Genomic DNA, 15,037 nt, shown 5'->3' on the forward strand with positions numbered 1-15,037 from the left:
AAATTGAAATCAAGAGCTGGACACTGTGAGGAATAAAATACAAATTGGGACTTTGCTAACCAATTAACTAATTTTTTAGTCTCTGTAAAATAGACCATGAAGCACAATGGATATCAAAGCAAAAAGAACAAAACAATAAGGAAGGAAGGAAGAATGGAAGGAAGGAAGGAAGGAGGAAGGAAGGAAGGAAGGAAGGAAGGAAGGAAGGAAGGAAGGAAGGAAGGAAGGAAGGAAGGAAGGAAGGAACATCCTGTTGCGTGTCATTCTCAGTTGAGTTTCTTCGGCCTTTAAATGTTAGAAATGCAGTTCTAAATTAACAGATGATACCTATCTAACAGAATTTTGAAAACAAGAAGGCCCAGAGCAGCCCTTGAGCCCCAAACTGTCTCTGAAAGTTTAAATTGTTAGATTTGTGGAGACAAAAACAGAACGAACGTATCAGGTATGCAATATTTATTTGTTCTACCTACTTTCCAAACAGTTTTCGGGGGCGCAATTTGTCTTCTTCAGCCCGACACAAAACTTTCCCTGTCAATCACAATCCAGAGATAGGAATGTGAGCGAGACCAAACAACAAATGATTTATTTTTCATCAAGGTATACGTGTCGGTGCATTGTGCAGTACAAATCAACTCTCCCGGCGGAACTGGATTTTAGAAATATCCTGCAGCCAAAAGGCCAGCCAAAGGTACTTGCACACAAGTTAGTAAGATTTTGCCCTGCAACGATTTTATACAATATATTTTTTTATTTCCAGTTGATTTCCTTTAAAAACATACTACAGTTATTTTAAGTTGTAAGGTGAGCTGGTTGGATGATTGGTTCCTATCCATTCTGCTGAACCAATGTCAAATGTCCACGACCCAAAAAATTCAGAGAAAATAGTTCTACATAAGAAGTTTTCAAACGATTAAAAGAAAACCCAACAACTCTGGAGTCATGCAGTTTGTCATTTGTCTCTGCAAAGTTCTTTCTTTCATTTTGACATTTCTTTCATCTCTGTTTGCTTGGCTAACTTTAACTCATTTTTTAAAATGAGGAGATGGTATGATCCCTTCTAATCTCCGTCCCATCCTTCAGTACTCAGGGGTGGAGGCAAAGAGGAAGAAATCGCCTCCAACACTGATGCTGTGTAATGCCAGGTTGATCAAAAATAAGATCTTTTGCAGGGCAGAAAATAGACCCGGAGTGTCTGCCAGAAACCTGGGTCAGGGAGGGTGAAACATTTGCCTTAAAAGAGCTGCCCCCTGCCAGGTTCTCTGTCCTCTGTCAGTTGCAGACCATGGGGTGGGGAGAAAGGGTGGGAGTTCTAACCTGGAAGGATTACTCCTTCAGAGTCCTTCCTGCATGGTTGATACCAGGCATAGAAGGTGTTGGCCTTGAGTGGGATGCAGCTGAGAGCTTGGCCATCTGGGTCGTGTACCATGCACCCAGTGCACCACCAGATGCCCTGCCAGCCATGCTGAAGGTGATGGAGGCCTGGACACTACCGTTCCCCAGACTACTAATCCTGTGGGACTTTAATGTGTATGCTGAGCTGCTGTCCTCTGAAAATAGGCTGGATCTGGTATTGGCCATGGTGACACTAATGCTCTCACAATTTGTCACCGGCCCCACCCATCAGGCAAGTAGAGCTGATAACTGTTAACTCCATCCCATGGGCAGACCACTATGCACTGAAGGCCCAATTAATACCATCCCCTCAGCTGGGTATCAAGCAAATTCTGGCTCACCCAAAGAGATTTATGGATCCAAACGGATTCCTGAATGCTCTATGGGACCCGATGCCTCCTGGTGATTCTCTAAATGGGCTAGTCAGCGACTGGCATGACAGGATGCTGACTGCCATAGATGAGATTGCCCCCTGATGCCCTCTCTGTTCCCACCAAAAGCAAGCCCCTTGGTATACTGAGGAGCTCCACAAATTGAAATGGGAACTGAGATGGCTAGAGCAGGTTTGGAGGAAAACTTGTGATGAACTGTAGAGAGCATCCTACAGGACTTCCATGAAAACCTATGTGATGGCAGTGAAGTCAGTAAAATGCAATTTTTACTCAATTTCCATTGCATCCATAAACTCATGCCCAGCACAGTTATTCAGGGTAGTTCAGTCACTCGCCACCCTCAAAGAAAGGTGCCAAAGCAGACATAAATTAGACATCAGCTGTGAGGCATTTGTGAGCCATTTTTCAGATAAAGTTGCGTTACTCTGCTACGACTTTCCACCAACTTTAGATACAGAGAGCAGAAGCAGAACAAAGTTGGACCAGATTGTATGGACCCAATTTGGAAAGAGTCCGCTTACAGGATACCAAGATTATACTAATCCAGGGATCCCAACCGCTCACACTCACAATATATTTCATGCACTATATAAAGTGCTCTTATAAAAACAACACCTTTGATCCCTGTAAAGGTCTCCATTGTCAGAAACTGTCCCTCTTCAATTTGGTATTTTATGCTATCTGAACTCAGAGTCTCTGAACCGGCAGAATATCACATGCATGGGAAAGTGTTGTCCCTGAAAGGTCCATAATTGATTTTCTGTCCGCCTGCATTAAGACATGAAAGCGATCTATGGTTGACCCCCCTGTTAATTCATCAAATGCAGATAAGATGCACTTCCAAGCATCATTTTAAAAGAAATCTGGGATGCAAAACCACAGTGCAGTTTTGTTTAAATATGTGCCAAATAATTAGGTACATCAAGCTATATTGATAGCAATATAGCTTGACCCATCTTGAATTGGTTTTGAGTTCATTTATGCATACTGTAACATGTAGGTGGCAAGTCATTCTCCTTGCCTCTTTCGTGACTGGTACAGTCACCAGCTCCAGGTTGGGAAACTTCTGGAGATATAGGAATGGAGCTTTGGATGGACAGGCTTTGTGGCAGCGAACACATGAAGCTGCCTTAGACTGAATCAGACCCCTTTGTCCATCAGGATCACTATTGTCTATTCCAGAGGTGGCCAAATTAAGGTTCTCCAGATGTCCATGGACTACAATTCCCATGAGACTCTGCCAGCAGTATCAAGAAGAAGAAGCAGAAGCAGAAGCAGAAGCAGAAGAAGAAGAAGAAGAAGAAGAAGAAGAAGAAGAAGAAGAAGAAGAAGAAAAGTTGGTTCTTATATGCCGCTTTTCTCTACCCGAAGGAGGCTCAAGGCGGCTTACAGTCACCTTTCCTCTCTCCACAACAGACACCCTGTGAGGTGGGTGAGGCTGAGAGACCCCTGATATTCCTGCTCGGTTAGAACAGCTTTATCTGTGTCATGGCAAGTCCAAGGTCACCCAGCTGGCTGCATGTGGGGGACTGCAAAATCGACTCTATCATGCCAGATTAGAAGTCCGCACTCTTAACTATTACACCAAACTGACTCTCATGCAATGTTGGCAAGGCCTGGAATTATAACTCATCTCCAGACTAAAAAGATCAGTTTCTCTGGAGAAAATGGCTGCTTTGGAGGGTGGACTCCACAGTATTCTACTCTAGGAACCAAGAGTCTGAATTGAACACAATGTCTCTACTGGTTGCATAACCAAAAGTGACATTATAGCCATAGTACATTATGGTCCAGGCATTGCAGCATAGCGATATAGGGGACTGCTAGAGCATTGTAGTCATCTAGGACCTCATTTCTGGATCTGAGACCAGATGTGACTGTGGCATAAGCACAATGGGACCTCTCCCTACCATTTTTCTCCTGCTGTTGCCCTGGACAGTCTGTAGTGGGAGATCAAGAAAGCCAGAATGGAGGGGATATGCAATTCTCCAAGAATTACAACCAGACTACAGAGACTGATTCCCTGCTCTAGCAGCTGGCCTTTACAGTCCAGATGAGCTCACTCCACTCCCTAAACTTCACATTCACCAGGCAAAAGCCCAGATCTCTTGGAATCTCCTAAGTTTGCAACAGGTTTTGATCACTGCATCAAGATTGCTGCTTGTGTCACTCTGATAGTTTCTTTTATTCAATTAGAGAGTTTTGACACTTTCTTTTGAATTTAAGAGGTTCAAAAGAAAGTGTTGAAACTCTCCAATTGAATAAAAGAAATTACTTCTTCTGAAATTACAGTACAAAAAAAGAAAGGTTTACAATGAACAATCAACAGAAAAGAAAGGGAACCTTTCTAAGGCAATATGTTTGTAATATATGCAATGACCTTTGGGAGTGGTCGTTGACTAGCATTCCCCGCAGTACCCTAGAGAGCCTATGGCTGATTGATACTAAAATATTAACAAAGGTAATATAAGGATTGGAGGTTTCAACCACTGATGAAGCCAATGAAAATGGAATTGATCCAGAAGCCGTTATGGTTGTTCCTTCTGGTATATAAAAGATGTAAAAGAAATTGTATTTACTCATTGTATATATTACAAACATATTGCCTTAGAAAGGTTCCCTTTCTTTTCTGTCCTCCTAAGACTTCGGCCTGAATGCTGACAGTAATGCCAAGGGCCCTGTATGAACCAAACAAGAAATCTGGAGGACGCTATTTATCTTTGTCACATCTTGAGGCCACAAAGCCTACCTTTGGCCACAGCTGGGTGATAATGCCCAGATTCAGACCCCCACCTGTTCTCCTCAAAAGTCACCAAGTCAAAGTCCAACCTTGACTTCAGTCTTCACGGCCATTAGGAACTGGCTTCTTTTTTGAGAGCCAGCTTGGAGTAGTGGTTAGTAGTGGCCTGTAATTTGAGGAACCAAGTTTGATTCCCCACTCCTTCCCCTACATGGAGTCAGCTGGGTGACCTTGGGCCATCCCCAGTTCTCTCAGAGCTCTCTCATCCTCACATACTTCACAGGTGTCTGTTGTGGCTAGAGAAAGTGTAGACAATTGTAAGCTGCTTTGAGACTCTTTTGGATAGTAAAAAATGGAGCACAAAAAGCCAGCTCTTCTTCTTGTACTTGAGTCCAAAATAAAATGATTCATTGGAGAGAGCTGCATTCCCTCTCCCCAGGAGTGTTTTCTGTTCATACAACATTACTGATTCATACTTTCAGCAATCCTTACTGAAAAAAGGAAATTATTAATGCTGATGATGCGATTGAAACCTAATTTATAAGAATGAAATGACTTTCTGTCCTATGTGGGCAAACCAATTTGAAAGCACGTCCTGTTGAGGGAAGAGTAATGAGAAATTTCCTCTTGCTACATACATATAAAGATATCTCTATCTAGTATGGGATAATGTGGCTCTTAGGATAATATGGATGGTTTGGTTGCCTGGGAAATTACCACTCGAGGATAAAGAATGTCTTCTTTTTGACACCTTATTTGACTCTTGGATCTATAGCTGAATCAATCCACCATTCTGTTTGGAAATAATTAGCTTCAAATGACCAAAATGATTCCCATGCCAATTTTATATTTTGGGACATATTGGTTATGCTATATTATTAAGAACAGAAGCATAAGAGAGAGAATGAGAGAGCAATCAAGATTCACCCTCTACACCAAGAGGATCTTGTGATAAGAAGATGGGGCATGCATATTTATATCCTGAGCAAAAATTATAGTTATCAGTAAAGCAGAAAATGTATTTAAAATGTATGCAGATAGTGGCATAAAAATTATCAGAGGACTATATGATCTGTTATTTTTGCTAAGCAGGTTGTTGAGAGGCAATGCCTGGGTGGGGGCTAATCTCCTCAGTGGCTCCTGGACCTGGGAAAGTCATGAGATTTGCTTCCCAAAAGCATTTGGGTTGGATCCTGATGGGATGAAGAGGCCCAGGATACAACCTTTGGGTCCCCGTAGTGTTCAATTCTGCTGCCAAATGAGAATTCCTCCTTGCATTAAGCAGTATACATGGATATGAAAAACTCTGTCCAATATTACTAAGACTCTGATCCTTAGCTCATAGCTTAGATGAAGTTGTTTGAAAAAGCAGCTCTGAAAAAAAGGATAAATATTTATATGGAAATGAAAGCCAAAAGTTGCAAGATCGGGTTCCCTTGTGTTCAGGTTATTTCTTTTGTGTTCTTTTCAGAGAGTTGTTTATGGCTGGTAAACTGACAGCTCCCCATGGAGAGGAGACGGTAGAATTATGGGCAACTAATTATATACTTCAGAATTTTGTGAACCATCATCTATTTCTCATTTTTGGGAGTGTGCTTTGCAGGGGGGAATGCTATAGAATTGTTAGGACCTGGACCGCTCCATGGGCAAAGGGGGAGTTTGCTTGCAAACCACCCTTTGGGCATGTTGCCTTCATCTCGGTAGCAAAGCAATGCTTGGCCAGATATGTTCCAAGTCATGCCAGTTTCACCCCCGAAAGCTGACCAAGCCATGTTGTCACTCAGGCCGCAAACAAAATGTACATTGTCTAGCTGGAAGCCACAACCATCCATGGGGATTCTGGAGTATGTAGAAAAATATGTTTTTCATGAAGGGCCCCTTCTCCTGACCTTTCCCTCACCCTATGATAATAAAACTTATTGATGGGATAATGACATCTAGAAGTTTGTTTTTTTCCTTGATAGCTTGAAATATGTTTCTCACACCTACCTCAGCCAGCTCTCCTCCTCAGTTACCAGGGAGTCAAATACCTGGACATCCTTACAAGTCACTCTTTTATCTTCACTTGGGGAACCCACTAGGGTCAATCCTGAAGCAATAATCGCTGTCCTCCCTGACCTGGGAGCAACTGGTAGCTCAATCAAGGGCTTCTGTCTCAACAATTGCAGAAGTATTGTTGTTGTTGTTATGTGCAAAGTCGTGTCCGACCCATCGCAACCCCATGGACAATGATCTTCCAGGCCTTCCTGTCCTCTACCATTCCCCGGAGTTCATTTACATTTGCACCTACTGCCTCAGTGACTCCATCCATCCACCTCATTCTCTGTCGTCCTCTTCTTCTTTTGCCCTCGATCGCTCCCAGCATTAGGCTCTTCTCCAGGGAGTCCTTCCTTCTCATGAGGTAGCCAAAGTATTTGAGTTTCATCTTCAGGATCTGGCCTTCTAAAGAGCAGTCAGGGCTGATCTCCTCTAGGACTGACCGGTTTGTTCGCCTTGCAGTCCAAGGGACTTGCAAGAGTCTTCTCCAGCACCAGAGTTCAAAAGCCTCAATTCTTTGACGCTAGGCCTTCCTTATGGTCCAACTTTCGCAGCCATACATTGCAACTGGGAAGACCATAGCCTTGACTAAATGCACTTTTGTTGGCAGGGTGATGTCTCTGCTTTTTAGGATGCTGTCTAGATTTGCCATAGCTTTCCTCCCCAGGAGCAAGCGTCTTTTAATTTCTTTGCTGCAGTCTCCATCTGCAGTGATCTTGGAGCCCAGGAAAATAAAATCTGTCACTATCTCCATTTCTTCCCCATCTATTTGCCAGGAATTGAGAGGGCCGGATGCCATGATCTTTGTTTTCTTGATGTTGAGTTTCAAGCCAACTTTTGCACTCTCTTCCTTCACCCACATCAACAGGCTCTTTAGTTCCTCTTCACTTTCTGCCATTAGAGTGGTATCATCTGCATATCTGAGGTTGTTGATATTTCTCCCTGCAATCTTGATCCCAATTTGTGACTCCTCTAATCCCGCCTTTCTCATGATGTGCTCCGCATACAAGTTAAATAGGTAAGGTGACAGTATACAGCCTTGCCGAACTTGCAGAACTTGCAGAAGTATTACCGGGTCTCTATTTCTTCACCTCACCTTGGTGAACACTAACTCCTTTGTTTTAGGGGTTAGCTACCTGGCCTTAACTTGCAGACATCAAATAGGGTACATAAGCAGGCTATGCACCTAACACACATGCAGGATCTCTTGCTATCTTTCTTTGGACTTTTTCACATTTTAGAAGTTAACTATTAATCTTTCTTTGACCCAAATCATTATACCCCCATCACACCATCTCAGCTCTTTATTTTCCTCTGATGTGTTTATGTTAGTTTAAATCATATGCAAGTGTGTTAGGTTTTTAAAATTTATTTTTTAATTAAGATCCTTTTATTTAATTTCAAATTTGACCACTGTCCATGTTTTCTAATGGGTCCACTCTGGTATACATAGGTGGAGATCTTGTTTGTTACTCCTCTTGTTTGTCGCCTAGAATCAACTAATTTCCCCATCCAGTTTTCAGGAGACTAAATTATTTTTGGAAACATAATAGCTTGTGTTGGAGTACCTTCCCATGCCAGTCACTTGTGGTTTTCACATGGCCTTCTGTCACTTAGGAAAACTTTTAATATTACCGTTTTGCAAATTCATGGTAGTATGCTCAACCTTGGCAATATGTTGAGTTCCTATTGGCTTCACATGTAAAGCTGACATACCAGAAACAAGAAAGCTGAGAACTGACACCATAAATGATCAGTGAGCCAAGGACCCAAATTCAACTGAAGTGGATCAGTTGAGAATATACAATGAAAGAGTTAGTGCTGGTACAATATGAGCCACGTCCACATATCACTGGATAATCTCTAACTCTTTAGCAATTAAGTGCAGCTGAATTTTGCCATGTGGGCAAAGTATTTCAGTAAAGAATGATTACAATAAATACATTGAATTCACAACCTAGTCAAATCAGAGAATACCATAATCTAGCAATTGGGGGGCTTAAAAAATGAAAATGATAAAAGGACTGCTTGTAGCTTTAAAAAACAAAAACCTTAAGGGCTGTAGCTAAGCAACCACAACAGTTTTCCTTGCATTAAAGGTTTGGTTTCCCTCAAAGAAAGATGGGGTGGAAAGGGGGCAGGGTCTTTCCCAGAGCTCATTAGTCTCAGCCTAGGAGCAAACTCCAGAAGACTTGCTACCCCATGACTTGCATAACTCACCTAGCTGGCTGCTTGGTACTATTCAACAACTGCCACCTAACAAAAATACCATGCAATAGTGTGGTTAGAGATTCACACTATGATCTGGCAAGCCCAGGTCTGAGTTACCATTTTGCTTTGGAAGCTCATTGGGTATCGTTAATCTGGTTACACATTCTCAGCCAAACTTACCTCACAAGGTTGTACATTGGTTGGTGGGTGAGAAGGAGTGAAGGAAGCAGGTGAAGGTGCGGATATGCAGGCTGCCAGGAGGAGAGGAGTAGGATTAGTATAGGAAGGGAGATATGGGGAAGAGTGTGCACTGGGTGACTGGGAATGAATTTTCCTGGAGTTAGGCTGCCAGGGAAAGAGAAGAAGGGAAAGCTGAAGACATGGCAGGTGGATAAAAGTTGGCTGGTGGGTAGGAAGGAGAGAAGGCAGCAGAAACCGGTGAGAATTATTGAAGGAAAAGAAAAATGGAGAGAGGGAAATGAGATGCCCTCTGCAAGTCCTTCTGGTCCTCCATTTGTAGATGGGTAATAGTGTAACAGCCCTTGATATGCAAATATATCCAAGTTCTATTTTCAGCTAGTCTCAACTGGGATTAATGTTTACTATACAAGGTTTCTCTGGGGAGAACCCCCAACCTGGTAAGAGTCTATGTCACACAGACACACACCTGGTAGAGAAGTCTAGTGTTAATGGAATTAAAATAATATATCTATTTTGGAACATAGTGTCTCCTTGACCCCTCATTCCACCCATCTAAGGACTAGCACTTCACACACACACAAAAACAACCTTTATTGGCATAAAAAATAAGACAAATCAGAATACAGTCAATTGGTTCTTAAGGACACACAGCGTAATTGCCATTTGTAAGAATTTAGCTATTTTAACAATTGTATCTGGATCCTGATTGGAAAGAAGGAACTGTACCTTGCATTTATCAGAGTAGCCAATACATTTAACTAGGAGTGAGTCTAGAACTTTAGCCCGAATGGCATTGTATATGGGGCAGTAAAAAAAGACATGCTGCATGGTTTCTATAGAACCTAGTTTACATGGGCAATGTCTCTGTATGTAAGGAATTCTGAAATCTCCCCACCATAACTGCTGAGTGGAGGAAGGACTAGCACTTGAAATACTGAAATGTTGAGGGGTCCATTATTCCCTACTAGAAGTTGAGCCTGCTGTAAGAAAAATACAGTGGCGGTTAGCAGGTAGTGGGTGGGTGCAGGAGGGCCACCCCATGGAGGGAGGAAGGAAGGAAGAAAGGAAGGAAGGAAGGTGCCATGGAAGGGGACGGGGCATAGGGGGAAGGAGGGGGTAGAAGGAGGGGGGAAGGGTCCATGAGTTGGGAGGGGTGTGGGGGGGAGCTGGAGGGTTCCCTTCCCCTAGGCCTCAAGCTTTCCCCGGAGCCCTGTCAGCATGGTCGCTGGCTCCTGGAGCCAGCGGCCGCACTGCCAGGGCATCAGGGAAGGGATTCCCCCCCCCCAGCCAGATCCTTTCCCCAGTGCCCAGGCAGCACAGTCGCTGGCTCTTGGAGCCCGCGGCCGTGCTGCCCGGGCGTCAGGGAAGGGATTTCCCCCTCTTCCCGGCCTGAGCCTTTCCCCATCAGCCGGGCAACATGGCCGGTGGCTCTTGGAGCCGGCAGCTGTGCTGGCTGGGCATCAGGGAAGGGATTTTCCCACCCTCCTCAGCCGGAGTCTGTCCCCGGTGGGCGGGCAGCGTGGCCGGCGGCTCTTGGAGCTGGCAGCCACGCTGCCCGGGCAACAGGGAAGAGTGCTCCCCCCCAGCCCTCTGCTTGCACTGGAGGCCGGGGCTTGGGCCTCCATACCCCAAAGGTCCGCCCCTCTCGGCCTACCTTCCTGGTGTCGCAGCTGGGGAAGGAGCCGTTTCTGGACAGCTGTGAGGCCTCTCCCCCCTACTCTCGGGCCAGGTTACTTGGGCCTCTGGGCCATTCTTGTCTCTCGGCGGACAGCAGAGGAATGGCCACCATGAGGCAAATGTGGCCCCCGTGGGGAGGGCGTGTTGGGAGGCGCTTCCTTCTAACTGGTCAGTCCTTGGGCTAGGGGCCAATCAGCAGCCATTCTGCATGCAGCTGCTGATTGGGCCCCTGGCCCCAGACTGGCAAGCAGAGGGCCCAATCGGGAGGCGCTTCACATCTCCCAATTGGGCCCTCATCTTGTCAGTCCGGGGTCAGGGGCCAATTGTTGCCCCCCCCCATCCCAGACAGCGCCCATCCCCCCACTCCTTATCATTTTATCTATACTGCTCTGCGGAGTAGTTACAGATGGAAGACTGTATCTGGAATGACTTGGATTGACTGTTTATTAAGTAAATGACAGAGAATCTGGGCCTTCCTGTCCACTAAACCCTTCTGAACTTTTAAATGAATTGGATCAAGGGATCTAATTCTCCATTGTCTTAGGTAGAGGTCTTCCACAGCATGTATTATCTGATCCTTTTAACTCGAGTTGTCAGGTAATGAACCCGTGGGAATGAACATATGACTTTCTGAATGCCAAGAAGAGGGTCTTCTGTGAGGTCATAACCTGGTCCAAACAAGGGTATCTCGCTTTCTGGATACACCTTGACTCCCAAATCCCCCTAAATCCCTCCCAAACGAAGAACACCACATCATGCTGATGTCACCCAGAAGTGACATCAGCACATAGGGGCTGTCAGGGATGACACTGTGGTTTTGGGGCAATACTCTGTGGCTAGAAGCTAATTCTACCATAGAATTTTGCCCAAATGTCACAGTGTCAACCCCCAGTGTCCCTGACACACTACTGTTGCTTTTGGGTGATGTCAGCAAAAAATGGTGTTCTTCCCTACTCCCAGAAAGTGCCCCAGCCTTGGTGGACCTGGCAACACTATTTACAGTGCTGGGAGCGGGGGACATTCAAAATAAAGGGGTGCAGTTTGGAGCATTTAGGCAGCCCCTTGTCCTCACCCCTTGCAATGACACTTGATGACTAGGGAAGGAGAGTTGTTTTCTAATGCTCACTCCACCCTGAGGATAAAACCACAGAGCCTCAGCTCTTAAAAAATCGCACGCGGGAAATAGGAATCCAGCCTAGCATGAAGGAGACTGGTGGACATCTGGAACAAGGGGCTCCTCAAATGTATGTTTGAGATCTTTGTAAAGGAAGCATACGTGACTATTCAGTAGACACGAGCAATATACCTGTGCTGGTAAAGTAGCCTTCTCTGGACTGAGGTTGTTTTGTCATACTATTTTACTGACGGCTCGGGAGGCGTTCGATGCTAATGTCATATGCTCGGCAGTGTGCTCGATAGTAGGTTAAAGGGTACGGACCTCGGCCCTTCGCTCGGGGAAGGGAAGCCGTGTTCCTAGAACTGACCTTTCCTAAAATCCCATCTCTAATACGTTCGGATGATACAAATCGGATAGAACGTCTCATCTGGCATTTGGCATGCTCGAAAGCAGTCCTGTGCTGAGGCTGGCTCGTGAAGCATGAGTCTGCAAGCTCTCAGTTCAGGCTGTGGCAGTCGCTGCATGCTCTCAAGAGCAACTTCCCTGGGAGATTTTGCTGCTTTCTGAACGGACACAGAAAAATCTCGAGTCGTGGAGCAGATGCCCTCTCCGCCGCTCTGAACCCGCGGGATCCGGGGCTCTTGGAAGGGCTTGCAGGTGCGCACCGGCACTTGGAGTGGACGTGCCAAAGTTGAAAAGGCATCAGGATGCACGAGACGAAGGGCTTCACTTAACACTTTGCTCCCACCTGTGTGGTCAGTCAGTCTCCTCCGCCCATCCCACTTCTCCGGCAACTTTTGTGTGGCTGTGTGCGGGAGGGGAAAGCAACATACCTGTCAAAGTCTCTTCACTTTCCTTCAGCGTTTTGACAGCTGACGGGAATGATTTGCCTGCTGGAAGGATGTTGACTTTGGAGTGGGAGTCCGAGGGACTGCAAACAGTGGGTATTGTTGTGATTATTTGTGCGTCTCTGAAGCTTCTGCATTTGCTGGGACTGATTGATTTTTCAGAAGGTAAAGTGGTCGCTCTGGTTTGTGCTGTTTGTAAGGTAGAGTGTCTGGTCTTCTAAAAGAGGCTGTGTAAGTACACAAGATTTTTTTGAGTGTCAAAATTGGCTTTCTTTCTTTCTTTCTTTCTTTCTTTCTTTCTTTCTTTCTTTCTTTCTTTCTTTCTTTCTTTCTTTCTTTCTTTCTTTCTTTCTTTCTTTCTTTCTGCCAAGCCACTGCCTGGTTAATAACTGGAAGGCTTGCAAACCCTGTTTATATTTTGCACTGTTCCATCACAAGAGTACTGCAATGTTATCTTTTATAGCATGCCAGTTGTAAGGAAGGCTTGAAAGCCCACAGATAATGTGTCTCCATCAATCACAGCCCACCTTTTTTAAAGCTAATAGCCAAAATTCAGACCTGCAAAAGGTCTCCCTGCATATTTATCATTGCTATATCAAACTGGTACTTTCCCCCAATTCCATATTTATGATAATAACTCATGGGAGTTCCTTGCATGAATAACTGACTTCTAAGAACAATTTTCCATTTGACTGTGTTCTCCGCACAGAGGAAGGAGAACGTCTGGGTTAAGGAATTAAGCTGTGTGGATCAATCTTTTAAGCCATTTATGAGCTCTGTTCTTAATCTATAGTTTTGCTGCGTAAATTAATCATTCTTCTTCTTAACATTGTGCTGGCTTTCTCTGTGCTGAGGCTCTTTCTGGGGAATGTGACAAACAGGTGAAACTTTCCATCTGTTTTGGCAGAGAAATTCAAGTTCCGAAAAAGTATTAGATCTGATAATCTGCTACAATTTCTTATTTAAAAGCCAGTCTTGAAAAACCATACAAACATAGCCATATGTGCCATGGGATATTAAAACAGTGCTCTGCCTATGCTTTAAATAGCATAAGCCCCATGGGGAAGGTACGCGATCAGACGGGCTCCTGGAGAACTCTCGGGTATTTTGCCGTTCGCTCATTCTTTCTCTTAGGCGACTCCAATTTATTTCATTAGAAGTGGAACAGGCGCAGCATATGCTACAAATGCCTAAAGTGAATTCCCCGCCCTGTTCTCCTCCCCTCTTTCATGTGGGAGGAAAAAAAGAATAATTTTTTACTCTCAGGAATTTGCATAATCACTACAGAAAGTGAAATTGGCAACATTTCACTTAAAAAAAAGAAAAAGCCCAGCCTTTAAACTTCCAGGGGTATGAATTTGTAGCAGGAGCACAATTTGTTTTTGTTTTTAATGTTTCATATATACGTTTAGAGGAGAAAAATTACTCTGTGCTTAATTGTCTGACAAAGTTGCAGGCACAGGTACTTTACGTCAGCCGTTCTCAATGAAAGCTGTATGGCACCCTGGCGTGCCCTGGAATATTTGAAGAGGGCCACAGACTGGAAGATGTGAGAAGGGGAGCCCAAAGGGTTTAAGGGGGGGGGGGTGAGTAGCTGAATCAATGAAATGCCTTTTTTGTCATGTATGATATTAACTGCTAGAAAGGTAGGCCTTCATCAAGGGAAAGAAAAAGAAATCATCTGTTCCTTTGTGTGTGCTTGAATTCATGCATTCCAAGGGGGAAAAATGAATGCACATGCTTATCTTGATCGAATATTCTAGAAAACTCTCTCAGGTATTTATAAGATAAGGAGCATTGAGGATCGTTAGTTCACACTTAGCTTAGGCTGTTTTAAGCCTAGATCACTGCACAAGTGGCCAACCTACTGCAAGAAGCTAAAACCTGAAAAGATCTTAAAGGGCCATGGCCAAACAGAAAGGTTGAGAATCGCTGCTTTGGGTAAGTGAACTGTTCATGTGGGAAGGACCATGCCTGTTGTCATTTTCAATATTCAACTTAGGATATAGCATTTTTATAATAATGTATAAAATTGGGTCCATACTTCCGATGACATGTTGAATATTCCAAAGCCTCCAGGAAGAGTTCCACCGACATCAGAAGGCTTTGGAATGTTCAAGATGCAGTCCTCCCCCTTCACAGGACATGCTTTGCCTGCAAAGAGGAGGGGGATATTTAAAGGGAGCATGCTGCCGCATTATAGCTGATCATGAAAGCCATGGGACTGTCATGGGCAGCTGTAATGCGGGGTTCCTCCTCTGTTTAAATGCTCTCTCTGGCTTACCAGGCTGGTGGGGATCATTTAAAGGAATTAGACCCCCTCATGACAGCCCTGCAGGTTTCATGATCAGATGTTACAGAGTTGGTGTTCCCTTTCAGTACTCCCCCCTACGTTTGCAGGTTTGGGTGGGAGGAGATACTG

The 15,037-nt window shown here is 44.5% G+C and overlaps 1 protein-coding gene across 11 annotated transcripts in view; it reads left to right on the top strand.

The window, feature by feature from the left end:
- KCNIP4 (potassium voltage-gated channel interacting protein 4) overlaps window positions 1–15,037 on the top strand; it is a 410,617-nt gene that overhangs the window by 289,520 nt on the left and 106,060 nt on the right. The window contains exon 1 of one of the 11 annotated variants that reach the window (XM_077301555.1): window positions 11,963–12,780. The exons of 7 other annotated variants lie outside the window; for them this stretch is intronic. In XM_077301555.1, coding sequence (XP_077157670.1) covers window positions 12,669–12,780 — 112 coding nt within the window. In that variant the 5' untranslated portion in view covers window positions 11,963–12,668. Of the gene's footprint in view, window positions 1–11,962; window positions 12,847–15,037 lie in introns of those variants that run through there. 3 more of the 11 variants (XM_077301557.1, XM_077301563.1, XM_077301564.1) reach the window with 3 other exon arrangements.

Source organism: Paroedura picta, chromosome 10, assembly GCF_049243985.1.
Source record: "Paroedura picta isolate Pp20150507F chromosome 10, Ppicta_v3.0, whole genome shotgun sequence".
Taxonomy (NCBI): Eukaryota; Metazoa; Chordata; class Lepidosauria; order Squamata; family Gekkonidae; genus Paroedura; species Paroedura picta.